The sequence below is a fragment of the Glycine soja genome, chromosome 17 (genome assembly GCF_004193775.1).
Source record: "Glycine soja cultivar W05 chromosome 17, ASM419377v2, whole genome shotgun sequence".
Taxonomy (NCBI): domain Eukaryota; kingdom Viridiplantae; phylum Streptophyta; class Magnoliopsida; order Fabales; family Fabaceae; genus Glycine; species Glycine soja.
In genome coordinates, this window is record NC_041018.1 from 9301556 (window position 1) to 9318749 (window position 17194).

The 17194-nt window shown below is 30.0% G+C and overlaps 1 protein-coding gene across 2 annotated transcripts; it reads left to right on the plus strand.

Annotated features, from left to right (window-relative positions):
* The first annotated feature begins 6575 nt into the window (after nucleotides 1–6575).
* On the plus strand, nucleotides 6576–9622 carry LOC114391867. Of its 2 annotated transcripts, none has more exons than XM_028352856.1 (3): nucleotides 6576–6846; nucleotides 7777–8217; nucleotides 8575–9622. In XM_028352856.1, exons 2-3 carry the CDS (start codon nucleotides 7816–7818, stop codon nucleotides 9385–9387), a joined length of 1215 nt encoding a protein of 404 aa, XP_028208657.1. In that variant the 5' UTR covers nucleotides 6576–6846; nucleotides 7777–7815; the 3' UTR covers nucleotides 9388–9622. The 2 variants fall into 2 exon arrangements, with proteins under 2 accessions (XP_028208657.1, XP_028208658.1); XM_028352857.1 differs by lacking the exon at nucleotides 6576–6846 and adding an exon at nucleotides 7140–7323.
* Nucleotides 9623–17194: the final 7572 nt, after the last annotated feature.

The window sequence follows — 17194 nt, forward strand, 5'->3', positions numbered from 1 at the left end:
GGAATAGCGACAAAATGTGCGGCAGGGAAGTGTGGATGGTGGTGGGGGCTAGACACAAGGAGAAATCCCTGGTTTGAATGAAACAGTACCTCAATATATATGCAACAATTAAGAACCTTTTCTTCATCTAACAAATTTAAATTTGTCGGGTATGTTTACCCAAATTTCTCTTTCAGAATTGTATTGCTTATATAACGAAAGGCTCATAAAAATGCATAGTCATCTCAAAAAAATTAGTTTGATAAGAATAGAAATTAGGTGCAATACTTTAAATGCTTGTGATATTATTTTCTACTTAAAACTGAAATATTATAAAACAATATTAAAGGTTAATATATATATATATATATATATATTACTTAATTAAAATTTTAATCTACTTTCTATATTATGAATCTCAATCTTATACTATTAAATGAAAGTGTTTTTATAAATTACTCATTAACGAATAACCAGAGTGTTTTTAAGAGTTTTTTTTTAAACGAAAAGGATTTTAGGAGCTATTATCTCACTCATTCAACCCACATGTCTTATTTTTTTGTATACTTATTTTTTAAAACTATCCATTTCTTTTAATTTTTCATTATAAAATAAATTTCAATATTTTTAAAAGAAATTATCAATAGTTAAAAAAATCATGTATAAAATATAAAATATTTATTATAAATCTAAAATATAATTTACATGTTTAAAATATTTATTTACTATAAATCTTAATTATAATAATTTTTTCAAAGATTAACATTAAACTAAGTCTAGCAATTTATTTAGGTTAAATAATATTAGTTTCTGGTTTTTATCTCAAAATAATTTTCCCACTTCAACTCATCAACTGTTGTTTAAGAAATCGAAATGAATAAAATTATCTAAAAATAAATATAATAAAAATATTAGATTAATAAAAAAAACAACGGTCATTATCATTTTACTGTTTTTATTTAAAATTAATGATCATTTCACTATAATAAATAAATAATCATTTCATCTTAGTGATTTAATTTTTATGTAAGCAAAAGATCTATTGAAACAATATATATATATATATATATATATATATATATATATATATATATATATAAGCAAAATAAATGCTAAAGGTGTCTACTTAAAGAAAATAAATAAGTTTTAGATGTGTATTTTTTTATTATATATATTTCTTTTATCCTTAGAAAATAGGAATTGAAGATAAATATCAGACGACTTTAATTTTTTATCCTTGGAGATTGAAGATAGTTATCACTTATCTCTTTTAAATTTTTTTATAAAATTAATTTCAATAACTTCTTAAAAAAATGTCAATATTTAAAATTAGACATTATATGAAAATATAAATTGTTTATCATAAACCGAAAAATAGTAAGAAACTAATGAGTTTGCCATTATTTTTTATGAGTATTTAAAAAATATAATTTATATATTCAAATATAATTATTTATTATAAAATTTGATTATAATATAATTTATAAATTTTAAATTTTTTTGTTAATAAATATTAATTTTATTAGTAGAAGAGATTCAACCTGTTATCTTTTTCTTCTTTTATTTTTTTAATCATTAAACTCATCTTATATTTCCAACTTAAAATACTTATTTACTACAAATTTTAAATATAATATAATTATATATTTAAAAATATTTATTATAAATTTTAGTCATATAAAAATAAATAATTATCCTATACATTACACAAGTTAAAATACTATTAAATTTATAATCGAAAAACAAAAATTCCTTTCGTCGAACGTCTTCAATAAACCTTTTTCACTGCTAAAAAAGTTTAAGTTGACCATATTTTCATGAAATTAATAGAAAAGACAACGTTTACCTTTTTATTGTCCATTAAGTATAAACGTTGTAAGGTACAAAAGAAAAATTCGTTATGGAGACTGGAGAGTATTTTTTTATTATAAAGGTAAAATATGATTTTCAAATACATTCTAAATTATTACAGTATTACTCTTCACAACATAGTAGTATTTCTTAATAATTTAAAATACAATACATGTTTTGAACTAGACTAGATAAATACCACTTAATCACAGTTATCCTGAAAACAAATAAGAAAACTGTTTTTAGCACCGGAGAAAAACAATTGCTTTAAAATATTAAATCAAAGTCAACTCATTTAATTTGTAAATGGTCAAATTGATCAACTCGGTTTGTATTCTTTAAAGAAAGACATAGGTTATTTTCAGTTTTTAAAATTTAACTGTTTACAATTTGTATTATATTTACTCTTAAATTTATATTTTTCAAATTTTATCTAAATTAGAAAGTATCATCATAAATGCATGGAATATTAATTATAGCCTTAAATATGTTTTTAATGGAAATGTATAAGTAGTAGAATAGTTTTTTTTTTTTAAATACTGTATCAGGACTGGTTGGAAAACTGGGAACATTTGACTATGAATGACTTGTAAAAGATTGTAGTCAGCAAAAAAAAAAAAAGAACTTGTAAAAGATTGTAAGGATTTTTTTTAAAATGTAAGAGATTGTAAGTTGAAATTTTTGTGTTGCCTTAAAAAAAAAGATGCATATATGGTGTAATTTTTTCAATTTCAATTAGATTGGAGAAATATATTAATCAAATTTATATCAACAAGGTTTCACACAATTAAATGATTGATAAATAATTGAATTCTTTAAATATATTAATAGGAATTTGATTTCCTAATCATGCATAATGACTTTGAGATAAATCTACTTCAAGATCTATATTGCATGGGAGATTGATATCATGATTGTCGACTATAGAGATACTTAGCCAAAAACAACATGAAAATTTAAATTTAATTTAATTTTTCTAAAACTAAAGTTGAAATACCTTAAAACTTATGTAATACTTTTGTTAGTTACAAAACTACAAATGCTTGTTTTTTTAATTTAATATATATATATAATAATATAATTTTAATAGCATGGCATATCAACGAGTTAATGAGTTGAGTTTATGATAAGTATGAGTATGAGTACCTTAATACTCACCTTATATCATATCATCACTTACATATATGTATGTGTACAAAAATAAACACACACGTATGTATATGTACATGTTTGGGGTGCATAAATTAAAAATAAAATTTATGGAGTTTTAATAAATATTTATCCTTTTTTTTTCCATCACACTCAAATCCAACTCTCATTTTGATTGCATTAAACATCATGGTATAGTAAGTTGTGACAAAACCTACATATATAGCAAGCTCTACAAATTGTGACACTGAAGGTGCACCATTGCCACATCAAACTTTGAAATTTATAAATTTTTTATTACATAAATTTATTGTAATGTTTTATAATTATGTATATACTTTTTAATAAATGTTCTTTGAATAATACTTTAATTAAATTGCAAATGTATTTTTAATCAATATAATTTTATTATTTTTTCATAGTTAATTAAGGAGTGAATAAAAAGGCGAGCCCAAGCTAGCTAAAGGATTGAGTTGGTGATCGATTAATCATGGGTTTAAATTAAAAAAAAAAAGATCTCTTTGCAATTTGCATATACAATGTGAAGACTTGTCCTTAGTTGAATCAAGTAAAGACTTCATCATGTGAGTTGTACTTTTTTTGGATTTTAATCTATATTGACATTGCGTCCTTGTTTGGATCATATCTCGGGCTATAAATTGATGCTAAGGCTAGATAAGTATGAAAATGGTCATCTTTGCTACTAGGAAAAATGTCTCAAAGAAATCTAACCATTCAATCTATATGTAACCTTTAGTAACCACTCATGACTTGTACCTCTCAATATTACGCGGACCTTATCACTTTTTTTTCTTTTTAAAGGCGTTCCTTTTCTTTCCCCCAACCGATGACTCGCTTGTTCAGTATTGCTAACCATTTGAATTTCTTTTAATTTTTTTACATCCACTTACTCCTATAGGCTTCACTCTTGTTGAAAATTCAACAAGGGAATGTGTACTATTGTCCTCAGGGGCCTTGAGTTCCTTTTGCATTGCATCAGCACAACATCTATGATTACAAGCTTCCTTGTAGTTGTTTGGTTCCTTTTTAGAGAAGATGGATAATGCATTAGACTAGTGAAGAAGGTGAGAGCCTATAATAGCTCGCATATCTGAAACTGAATATGTGATGTTGCATGTAGCTAAGTAGCTTCTTCATCAACGAGATAACCATATTGAATGTCCCATGTTGTAGAGTGCTAACGTTTATTCTTAACCATGATGGATGCCTTATGCTTTTGCGAATCCAAAGTGAATCTATCTTTGGATCTTGCAATCACTTTCATAAAGTACTTGATGAAGATCATTAGTAGGACCAAAATCTTGATCCAAGTATTTCCATTTATGAGAAGTTGTTGCCTTTTCTTCATAGGCAACCCAACTTTTAACTTTTAGGCCTATGACCCAAGTAAATTTCATGGCCTTATTGCTAAATTTATTCCTTTATGCATATTCACACAAATTAAACACAAAAAGCTAAACACCCTTAACTTTTTGAAATCAAGGTGTGATCCATGCATGGGAGTATAAGGAATTCTACTCTAGAATAGGTGTGTTCCATGCATGTGAAATATTGGATCTCCCTATTACTTGTTGCAACAAATTCAGCCAACACAATTAATATACATTTTCATCCATCCTTTTTTGCTTGCTCGTTTGCAGCAATGAAGTCAAGGATTTGTAATCCTTTTGAGTAAGTGTTGCAATACTTGTGGATAATTGTTTTTTATCACCTCTAATCTTTGACCTGCAATCTTCTTCTTCATTACCCCGCATTGTTTGGTACGAATCACTACCCTTGTATATAGAACCAAATTGAAAACCAAGCTTATGATAGCATGTATCCATTGTGTGTCCCAATGTTCCACAGTAGGCGCATACTTTTCCATTAGAACTACCTTAACCTGTATGTTGAACCTTTTCCCATATTCAATATTCATTACTATAAGATTTTCTTCCAAATTGTGCATACCCTTATGTCTTTCTTGTTGAACAACCAATAAAAATAAAATAAAAAACATTTGCTAGACTATGCAATGAGTTAATGATGAGAATTTATAACCTTATAACTCCTAATTTTTCATTAATTCCCATAAGAAACCTTGTCATATTATATTCTTCCTTGGATTTTATGGAACTCCTTGATGTATCTTAAGTACACCACCTTAATAAGCATGTGCACTGAGGTATATATCTGTATATCTCCAACTTTACCCATACAGTCTTCAACTCTGTAGAAGTAGTTAATTATTGGCATCACATTTTACATGAAAGCATATATTTCCCAATGCAATAATTTACACTTGATATCCTTTTGAGAGTCGATCCTTTAGGTATTTCTACACTTTTGACACGTGTTCTATATACATGATGCCAATACCTATCAATTTCGAAACTAAATTTACAATCCACAAACAAACAAGATGGTTGGACCTATGATACATTTCATAACTTAGCCAAAGTCATATGGTTCCTAAATATTTTCGTCAAGAAATAACCACTTGTGCTTTGTGATCAAAGCTCTCTTCATTGATTTGGTTCATGAGTAATAGTTACTTCCATTGAACGAAGGGTTAACAAGAATTTTTATTGGTGTTTCATATAGGTGCACTATAACCATTGAAAAATTGTTGTAGTGAGCAATACCATTCTTGGTTCCTATCAAGCTACCATCACTGTTGTTCACTTGTTCCTGAGCATGACATGAAAAATGTGCAACACGGATCAATGAATGACTCTAATGTCATCTTATGCAACCAACAACAAAATAGAAAATGAAGAACAAAGAAGACTTAAGAAACAACAACAATTTCATCCAATGTGAATATCAAAACTAAATTACAAATGATGCTTAAAACTCAAACTCAATATTGATTAAGTTAGAACAATCACACTCACAAGTTCCCTGCTCTTTTTATTTCTATTTGATCATCTCTTAGATTTATCCAAAAACACGTTAAAAAATAAAATTATAAATAAAGAATTATGTGTGAACAATAAGTAATTAATTTGCGTTGAAAGAATGAAATTTTCATGATAGGAATTTTTTTCTGGCCGACGAAAATAACTTATATTTATTTATATCAAATATCAATAAAGATATTGGCATAGTAGTTAGTAGTTAGTACCGTCTGATTTCTTCTCTAAACATTTTTTTTACAATTTTTGAATTCCTTTCAAAATGGCAAGATAATAATAATAATCTTTTACACTTGGGTCAAACTATACTCACACGATTAATGTAAAAAGTAGTAGTATTTTCTTATCCCATTATCACGTTTAAAATTTTTATACCCATTATTTTTAGTTTTTTATTCATTAAAAATCTGCATCGATAAACCCAAATAGAGGATTTTAGTTTAAAAACAAACAAATGGAGAATGTTAGTGGAAAAAAAGAAGAAGATAAAGATAGAGATAGAATCAGTTTGGTATTCTTTTAAAGTTAAAATTTGAAATTAAAAAACAAATAAGGGAATAATGTTCATGTAATTTTATTTTTATATTTATTTATGAAATTGAGCAACAGAAACAAAGGGAAGAAAGAAGATGCATGACACAAGGAATGTTTACAATAAGATGTAACAGTTGTTAATTCCCACCTCAACAAGCTATTCTTGGGCAGTTGGCTGCTTGGCAATGAAAATTTAGCTTCGTACATTAAGCTTCCTTATTTAAAAATAAAATTAAAATGGGATTTTAATTTAAATAAATAAATTTATAGGAAACACACAATGAATATGATGATAATTTTACAAATAAAAACAAAAAGAAAAAAAATTCTACAACAACCGCAATCACAATAACAAGGACGAAGAGAGAGTGAAAAATCACAGAGACGAAAAGATCGTCTTCTGAATCGGAACAAGGTCAGTGAATTTTCTTCTCTTCCCTTCTTATAATTTCCTCCTCCCTTTTTCATGTACTAATTCAATTTCTCTGCATAATTAATGGATTATTATTATTGTTGTTGTTTAATTTTTTGTCAATGAGCTTTCAATTTCAAATTTCTGCACGATTTGTTGTTGTTGTTGATGATGTTGCTCTTTGTTTTTGTTGTTGCTGAGGAAACAGAGGGAAAGGAAACAGAATCATAATTCTTCTCTGTGGTTCTGTTATTACCCGATTTAGTATTATTATTGTTTGAGTTTTATTTTTTTTCCTCAGAAAATAAATAAAATTTAGAGAAAAGAGAGAGAGAGGCAACAGAATAACAAAAAGAAAGAACCTTGAAACTCAGCAAATCACTGCACACTCGATCGGGTTTAGCATTTGAATGAGATGAAAAATCGGTTTAACGGCATTTGTTCTACTTCTGATCAATTGGACTTTGTCGTGACTGATTGGTCTGTTTCTCTTTCTGTTTGTGTATCTTCGCGTTTTATTTTAAATTTTACTGTTATGTATCGTTGTCTATATTCAACATAAACTTGCAACGAGTTCTGCATTTAGCTTCGTTTCGCCTCAGCTTGATTTTTCTTTATCAAAATTTTCTACTTTATGATTGGCTCAAAATTATTTTTTTCTGGTTTTAAAAGTCAAGATCTAAATTAATTCAACGAAGAGTTTCTGAATTTTTTTTTTGGTTGATTCTGTAACCGGTTGTCTGTTTATACGTTATTATGTTCTATTTATTGATTGCTATCACCATCCATTCGGTGGTTTCTACATGTTGATGATGGGATGATTTTAAATTTTAATCCTTTTCCTGTTCTTTTCTGATTCTGAGCTGCTGGCAAGTATGCTATTTTTATTTTTTTTGTCATTTTCTTATTTTGGTTGTTGTTATTGAACAACAGGTGTTCAGGTTTAAATTTTAAAGCAATATACTAGCAATCATGAAATTCAAGAAAGGGAATAAGGTGGAAGTGTTAAGCAAAGTTGAGGTGCCTTGTGGCTCCTGGCTATGTGCAGAGATCATTTGCAGTAATGGCCACCACTATACTGTGAAATATGATGGATATGAAAGTGACGCTGGTGAGGCAATTGTTGAGCGGGTGTCCAGGAAAGACTTAAGGCCATGTCCACCTGCACTTGAACTCACAGATAATTGGAGTCCAGGTGATGTGGTAGAGATCTTCCAGAACTTCTCATGGAAGATGGCTACAGTTTTGAAGATATTGGGGAAAAACCACATTTTGGTCAGGCTACTTGGATCTTCTTTGGAATTTCAAGTGAGCAAATTTGACATTCGGGTGAGACAGTCTTGGCAAGATGACAAGTGGATTATAGTTGGAAAGGTACTTTTATTTTACCTTATGAATTTTTTTTATCTTCTTTAGCAATTGCCTAGTTCTGTTGGCTGTAGATGTGGATATTGTTACACATCATCTGTTGAGTTGCTTTTTAAACTTTTAATTGATCTTTCGAAATTTCATTTATTCAGCAAATCCTGTTTACTAAAATTAACTAATCGAAGTTTAAAAAATTTGGAATTTGGTTAGGTTGTTTTTCTTGTTATACTTTCATATTTTCTTCAGTTTTCCTGTTTTCTTTTTGTTTTTAGCTTTCACGAATTTTTCTTTGTACTATTTTTTTTTTCTGGATCCTCGGCTGTTTTATGGTTGAATAATTATTTATCCTTCTCTCATCTTCAGGGTTCTTCCAGCTGTGAGAACAGAAAACGTTCTAGCACCCAACTTCAGAAGACATCTACAAAGACAAAACTATCAGGTTCTGCTTACTATCGTCCTGAAAAGAAAAAACTGAGTATTCTGGAATCAGAACTCATTTATTTTAAAACATTGAAACGAGGAAGCAATTCACAAGTTGAGGCATATGCTGAGCCTCCCCCAAAGTTTAGAGCACTTGAAAATGAAGGCAGATGTCACAGAGCAAGAGTTAGAAATCCACCCACACCACTCAAACAGGTACAGGGTGTCAGTTTTCCAAGAGATGTGATTGCTGAAGAATGTATACCTGCTTCTGTAAACAACAGAAAAACTGGGATTTCTAATATGATTGACATGGAGAGGAGGAAAGAGACTGGCACTGTGGGTTGTTCATTTGGAGAAAACAGAGAATCAAATCATGCTGATAGTATTACATGCTCAGTTGGTAGTTGTAGTATCACTAGCAGGAATTCCTGTAAACTGCAATTTCCTGTATCTGCAGGTCCTTTTGATGATGTAGACAGTTCATTTAGTGATGCTGAGTCTGTCTGCCAGAGGAGTGATGAGGAAGGGGATTGTTCCCCTCCTACACAAGAGGAATTGGCAGCAGAAATTCATAGGTTAGAGTTGCATGCCTATCGTTGTACAATTGAGGCATTGCATGCATCAGGCCCCTTAAGTTGGGAACAGGAAGCATTAATGACAAACCTCCGTCTTTCGCTCCACATATCAAACGATGAACACTTAATGGAGCTAAGAAATTTGATTTCTTCTGAAAACAGCATTCCTTTAAGATGACAGGATTTTTTTTCCTCTTCAATTTAGTACTTTTTCCCTAGGATAGAGTTTCATAATAGTTTGATCTCAGCCTCATTCAACTGTAAGAAGAAAGATGAAATATTTGGGTCCTTCATTTATGTTTTGACTTAGTGATATAGTTTGATGTGAATGTATATGCTGAACTGCATGAATAAGTGATCATTTCTGAACTCTTGTTAATCTGTTCATCTATGATATATCCTCTTAATTTCTATTGGGCTTGTTCTGGTAGACACACTACACCAGGATCTTTCTGAAACCTTTGTTACATTCTAGATTTTTGCAGACACTTGTAAGACATGGTCTAATTACTGAGATTTCAAATTAAGTGGTATACTAAAATGCAGGTTTATATTGAGGCTCAATGACTAACATGATTTATGGGACTTGTGCTTGCATAATTTCTTGATATTTTATGCTGATTTTAAAATATTGTTTTGCATTAATTTTATAGCTCTTTAATTATAACAAAGAAAGAAACTTTTGTTTGCTTTCTAAAATGGTACATACAATGATACAGGCAATGTCATATATGAGACATACCTTGTGTAATACTTGTATCTGTTCTCCATAATTTGGAAGTCTAAACATAGTCATTTGCAGATAATAGTAATGCTTCCCCTGCATTTTCCAGGGCTGAGAAGGAGGCATATAGGTGTTGCTTCCAGATTTCTACAGATTTTCTCTTGCTCTAGACAAGGGATGGCTTTTCTAGTATGGCTCTTGATAAGCCAACACTTCCATAGGTTTGTGGAGTTCTCGCATTTTTCCATTTCAGGCCACCTGTGAGCCTCAGATATCTGTTTTGCGGAGGAATGCATGCTCAGAGTCTTTGGCTACAATGGGGTGACCTGATATGTGAATGTATGATTGATATCTTTCACCTTAGCTTATTCAATTGTGATATCTTTTTGCATGCTGATGCATCGCTCACTATCAATGTGTTGCTAATGAAATGATCACTGATATTTTCTTTGCACACTACACACATACAGAGGTTGTTTACTTGTCAAAGCCTAGCTAATGGTTAAAATGTTGAATGTCCTACTTTGAAATGTTAATTTAATTATAACTAGAGGGTAGAAGAAGCTTGCACTAGGCATGAATATAATTGGGCATTTTCTATATAACTGAACAACTGATGACCACATATATTAACTAATTAACTAGTAGTAACATAATTAAGCAGTCTAAATGTTTAAAGAAGCATCTGTTTTTCAGACAAATTTAACAGAACCTAGAACCGAATGAAGTAGACATTGCAGCTGAAAAGACTTTAGTTTCTGATGAGGACACCTAACTGGAAAGTATTCACTTTCTTCCACATTATTAGCAACACCTCATGCTAGTTTACAATTTGTGATATTTATTGATCGATTGGATTAACCTTTAAGTTCATCTAGTACCTGCCATGACTGCTTTGAACAATGCTGTTCCAGTACTTGGGCTTGTACTACTTACAAGTTACATGAACATTTTTTCACTTTATGGTTGTAAGCTTACACATGAAAGTTGTCATTGCTTTGTGGCTAGTGCATCAATGCTCAGCAATGATCAATAGCACAAGGTCCAAATGGCTCTTGGAAGAACATGGCCACATTAAAGCCGGAATGACACAAGGCATGGTTATCCACGGAATATACGTTTTATGCATATATTCCCCAATTCCGAGTTATGATCTATACACAAGTAAATAGATTTTATGCACTTTATTGGCATGTTATACTTCTTTTCTAATTGAGAATCTTATTTATCCTTATTTCAACTGTTATCGGTGTCCTCTACGTCACCATGTCTCTAGAGCTGGAGACCTTGGATAACAGTTTTGGATGGCCAAATATCTTTCAGTTGGGCAAAGGTATCATCGTCTGTGAAACTTTTTGGCTTCAATCTGATGTTTAATCGATGTGGAATCCGGTGCTCATTTGAAGCATGTTCCTCGCATGTCAAAACCCTGGTTTTGAAAAGCTGAATAGCTTGCTGAACTTATGATTTCTTTCCCCTTCCATTTTTATTTGTTAGTACTGTTTAGTTTGACATTTACGACCTCTAAACCCCGGGCTAGTCTGTTTCATTTTACTCTCCTTATTTTAACAAAATCTCTTAATTATCCGGTGCAATATGTGAAAGGTTGTGTAAGTGGCAGCTTAGTCTGGCTTAACTTTTGATAATCAAGATCTTATAAACTTTTTATGCCTCAGTACAGTAGCTTTTTTTGTTAGTGTGCGTGTGTGTTACTGTTGGCTATCTTTAACTGATAGTATTACATAATGCAAACGCGAAGGAAGGAAAGAAAGAAAGAAAAAAATTCTTGATATACCTTTGGATGGAGATTCTTCGTATGCCTTCGACTGAGGTAAACTGCCAGTTTTCTAAATTTATACTGTAACACGTATGCTGCATGGAAGAATATAACAATTTGCATCCTATTGTTTCCCATTTTTTAAAACCGTTTTCCTTTCTAAAAACAACAAAAAAATGGTTTGATAAAATTAGTTTTTGAAAACTATTTTCAGAACTAAAATATCTTCTTTTTTTATATTTTAAAATAAGATAAATCAAAACATCTCTAAGTTGCTTTAGTTTTCTAATTTAGTAGGCATGCACTAATGTAAAAGTTTACATAAATCATTTTTTTAATATAACTATTATAAAAGTCATTAAATTTAATATATATGATAATTTGTGAATAAACTTTTTACATTTTAAGCATGTGTATTATTTATTATTTCTATTTTCATTTTCCTATAACTCATTTTTTCTTACACTTTCACACATTCTTTCCTTAAACGATATTTTATACTGTTAGGGAATTTGAATCCAGTTCTATGGACAAGACCACAGTTTTCCTCCCAATACTTGGAGAATTTGTATTTGTCAATGTCCAACCAACATTTTTTAAAATAAAATCTTTAGACCGATAATATATCAAATTTTAATTATTTTTTTTTAATCAATACTGAGAAGGCACCATGTCGAGGGCAGAGTATGCTAAATCGCTACATCTGTTACATTACAATTATCTCATCAAAATCATGTTCTTTGTATGGTTATTTTCAATTGTTACTGTTTTGGTGGTCTTCCTCCTAAAACTAAAAGTTCATCTGAAGATAAAACGACCCAATCCTAACAGTGTTATTGTAACTTTTATTAGTGGACCTAAATCCAACGAAAAAGCAACAGTGGATTCTGGCCATGCCAAGTGGCCCTGGACCCCTGGTGGACCTTCGGAACAAAGTCTTGGACCTGACATTTATTAATTAGGTTTTAAATAAAATTGTCTCATGAACCCAAAAATAATCAGATCCATAACAAATCAAAATTGTCCTTTTCTTTTTAAGTATTGATCAAATAAATCACTTCTTCATATATGGAGGACATATTTAGATCGAGAAATTTTATATTTGGAGTTCTTGATATTCACTCGTCCAATTGCATAGTTGCTTGACCTGTTTCTCTTTCCTGATGCTGCTACCCTAAATTTTTTTTCCAATCAATCTATACCAATCGTTTTAAAGAGGCACTCCAAAAATGAATCACGTATTTGTTTTGGTGAAGTAATGAATCACGTATTAGACAATTCATTTAGTACCAAAATATTACGGTCGCTTCTTAAAATTAATTTCCGATCTCCAAATTTATTTTGGAGTTTAAATGTATGATGAAAACCTAAAAATCGTTTTGGGTATCAAAAGTAACCACTAAGAAAGTGCCCATCTCTAAAGAATAGAGAGAGAAGCTTATGTGGTTTGGTTTGTGTAATTTTGTGATTGTCAGCGATTTCAATGTTTCATAAATCTCTTTTTATTTTAGATATAGATTGCCATTTTATTGAAAATTAAGAAAATGTTTCATAATTTCAATTGTACTAAATTCAAAAAACAATTTAAATTGTACCTAATAATGGATGCGACATTATTTGGCCTAAAAGACGGGGATAAAAGGGTTGCTTTGATGAGAATGGCATAAATGTTTGGTTAAATGACTGAAACCGAACCTATGCTTAAAATCTGGATGTGTGCAATAATGTGTTTGTTGCTCATCTTTGGTGGGTGCTAACGGGGACTTGAGACTTGATTTGATGATTGGGCTTCTGGCTTAGAAAGTTTTGGTAGAAAGTGACCAACTTATCAATATTTTTGGTACAACAAGCATAACTATGGAAGATAGGCAGGTTATTAGAAATGTTTTTTTTACACCTGATTATTAGAAATGTTAGAAAATCGAAAATCATGATTTTCATAAAATTGAGGAGCTCCTTCAACCATTCCTATAAGTTTAATGGATCACGCAATTGCATGTTGATTAGATGACAACATTTTGACCATTTGTAATATTTGAAGTATGCGTCGCACAAAAAAAAAAAATATTTGTAGTATACATTTATTTTATTGATTCGGTAGCCGAAATATTTCTTGTACAATGAAATTTACGTTAAAATTATTTTTACTAATAAAAAACATAATTATATTTTTGTATCTCTATTATGATTAATGTGAAGTTTTATTTTCTTGATACTTTATACTCGATTTCAGTTGTTTTTTTTTTAATTTTTAATTATTATAATAATTTTCTTTACAAAAATTTTATTTTATCCAAACACGCGGTTTAACAACCCTATTGAAGCTAATTGGTACAATATGCAAATGCAGCCAATCATCTTAAATTACGTAAGAGAATTGTACCAATTAATTTTGATGGGATCGTTTAATTCTATTTTTAATTGGGATAAGTTAGACATCTCGTTATAATAAAATTTAGAGTTTATGATTTGAAGGATACAAAAGTTTAAAGTTTTATTAAATTTAAAAGATTTTATAGCATAGACAATTAAAATGACAAAGATGTTGAAAATTGGGTAAAATATAATATTTTGGTTCTTGAGTTTTGAAAGGAAGAGATACGAAAATGGTTTAATAATTTTAATTCGAAAGATTTTGAGTACAAAAATATATATTGAGAGATGTTCATTTTTTAAATGTATTTTAATATTTCATGGGACCAACCATTGTTTTTCAGCCAAAAGATACACTCGGTTAAAAAGAAATGATTACATTAATATTATTTTTCATTAACGTAACATTTATTTATATTTTATTTTACGAATCCTTTTGTAAGTATTTAAAAATATCTTTTTTTCGTAAAGTTCACAAATTTTCTTCATCAGAGCAGAGATAATCCTACTTAAATGAGGTATTTAACACAATTTTACATCTAATATTTAAATTTGAGACCATTAATTAAACTAATAATCCCATGTCAATGTATGTGTTAGGTGGTTTTAAAAATATGTTTATAACGATACATCATTGCAAGTTTGATATCAATATTATGTTTGAATTATAAAAATAAAAAAAGGTTTTGAAAAAATGACTACAGGACATCACAAGTGGGCTTGTCACCAATATCGCCAACAAAGTTTAATGCGAATTGTGAATCTGCCATTCCTTTAGGCAGGGCCATTTTAAGATTTGTTTTTTACAGCCAGTAAATGTGTATACAATGTTGATTATCAAATGCTCTATGATTGAGTTCTGGATATTTTTATCCAAAAAAATAAAATAAGAGAGAAAAAAGAAAAGAAAAAAAGAGAATGAGTTCCACATTTCTTCTAAGAGGCTTATAGAAAGAGTTGATGGATAGGAAACCTACAAATGAGTTGTGCATTAATGTGGCTCCACCAAATCCTCTACCATTGTCTCATTTGCTTCCTTCATGATTGGTATTCCCATGTGATACTGCCTCTCTCTCGTTATGAGAGAAAGAGAATGAAGCCTTCAAGTTTTGAGTTAGCATTTTAGGGTCACTCTCACCCTCAACATCTATACATCACATGAAAATGTATTTTCTGAACACCAAAGTTAATTGTTAGAAATAATATGGGACAGGTCCTTTCGTATATTGGCCCCAATATACACCCCCATTTCAAACATGAGGCGCTGTTGAGGTTGAGCAACTTCTGACTGTTATTACCATCTTGCCCTTGTATATATCTTGCTTAAAACAAGAACAAAAATGTAAAGAAACTAAAGAATCAATGGCATATATGTTTGATTATACGTAATTTGTCAATGACATATTTATGATTTATCCATATTTTTTTTATGATTAGATATTTATCCATCTATTGCTGTATTGTCTTCAGTTCTGTTTTTTCATTGAGAATTTACATCAAGACTCTTAATTCATGTAACATATATATCAACATTTTAAAAAGTCTTATTTTTGGATTAAATATTGTATTCCGTTTCAATTTTCTTTTTACCAAAGGTCTTACTAAATTGGCATCTTATTCCCATTATTATCCTTAAAAAATTAGAAATGTCTTTTTTTCCTTCATTAAATACAAGTGTCTTTCTCTCACTATTTTGGAGTTATGGCAGGCAGATCTACCTAACCCATGAATACTACTGAAAGGACTTCTTGATAAATTCCCATTACCATTTCTTGGTACTGGCATGTAACTCTGGTAATTTAATTATGGGATGGAAATCTGTCTGCAAAATTGATGCACTATCCTAAGGCAAGGTTTAATGGAGAGAGGGTGGCTTGCTTCATGAGACATAAAGTTTTGGCAATGATGTTAAAGAAGACCATTTCTATTGCAATTTGGTTATTGGTACATGACAGACCGACAAGGTGTAATTAAACAAGGGCAGACATTAGCCAGCTCAATTGCTTTGGCATTAGTGCCTAATTAGGGGACATTCAGGATTAATTTAGTACAGTTTTTCCTATAATTGCAAAAATACTGTGCTTACCAGTGCCCATAGATCTTGAGCATTTACTAGGGATTTTAAAAATATTCTCTAATTTTTGGCAGAGAAGCAAAATAGTTATGAAACAGCAGGTTAGGTTTACCAAAATAACATGAGCTGTCCATTTACTAAAATAAAGAATTGAATTATTGAGGGCCACCTGGTACTATATCCCCATTAAGAACAAACACTCATGAATAATAATGGAGTTTTTATTTTTTGGGGGTACTGAAGACAACAAGCATTGATTTAAGTGCAAATTTCGATACATATATAAAGTACTAGAAAGTGAAAGTAGAAACATAAATTTCAAGCCATGCAGAGCTAAAATTTAATTGGAATGTAGATTTTGTCATTTAGCAAACCATAGGGGGACACTGCTTAGATGTTAACGCGGAAGAATGCTCAGACAAAGCACAAACGAACAGAAGCCTCCAGCAATATAAAACCAATAAAATTAGTTCGCAGATTACTAGGACTATTAATGAGAGCGATATGCTAAATAATAGAACAAATATTGTATAAAAAAATATCAGTACGTGAAACATTAGGTTCTTGTTTTATGTAATTGGTATGCTCAAGGCGTAATCTGCGATTCCCCTGATTCATAGCAAAAGCGTACTTGGGTTATCATCCACAGCAACACAGTACTAGCATATAGAATGCCAAATCATGATACAAAAACAATATAACAAGAACACGGTGGTAACAGTGATAATAATAATACAACAAAATCAATAATAACAGTTAACAAAAATAATAATAACTTATATTTCTTAATTAAATAATATTCTAGATGTATACTTAGGGTTCTTGATGAAAATTTATTACTAGTTTTGACGAAAACTTCATGCTAATATTATGATCACGAAAAATAATAATAGAATAATATCATAAATTGTGCTATGCTAATTATATTGACACAATTTTCAAGATTAACACCAGAGAGGAATAAATGACTTGCAATGAGCTCTGGGAGTGTAGGTGTACTAATTTTGCAATTGAAAATTAAGGACATACAAGGTAAT

Excerpts from the sequence above, each read along its gene's own strand:
- LOC114391867 (XM_028352856.1), top strand. The coding sequence starts at position 7,816 with ATGAAATTCAAGAAAGGGAATAAGGTGGAAGTGTTAAGCAAAGTTGAG. Across the intron at positions 8,218-8,574 it reads AGTGGATTATAGTTGGAAAG|GGTTCTTCCAGCTGTGAGAA; the intron begins GTACTTTTATTT and ends TCTCATCTTCAG.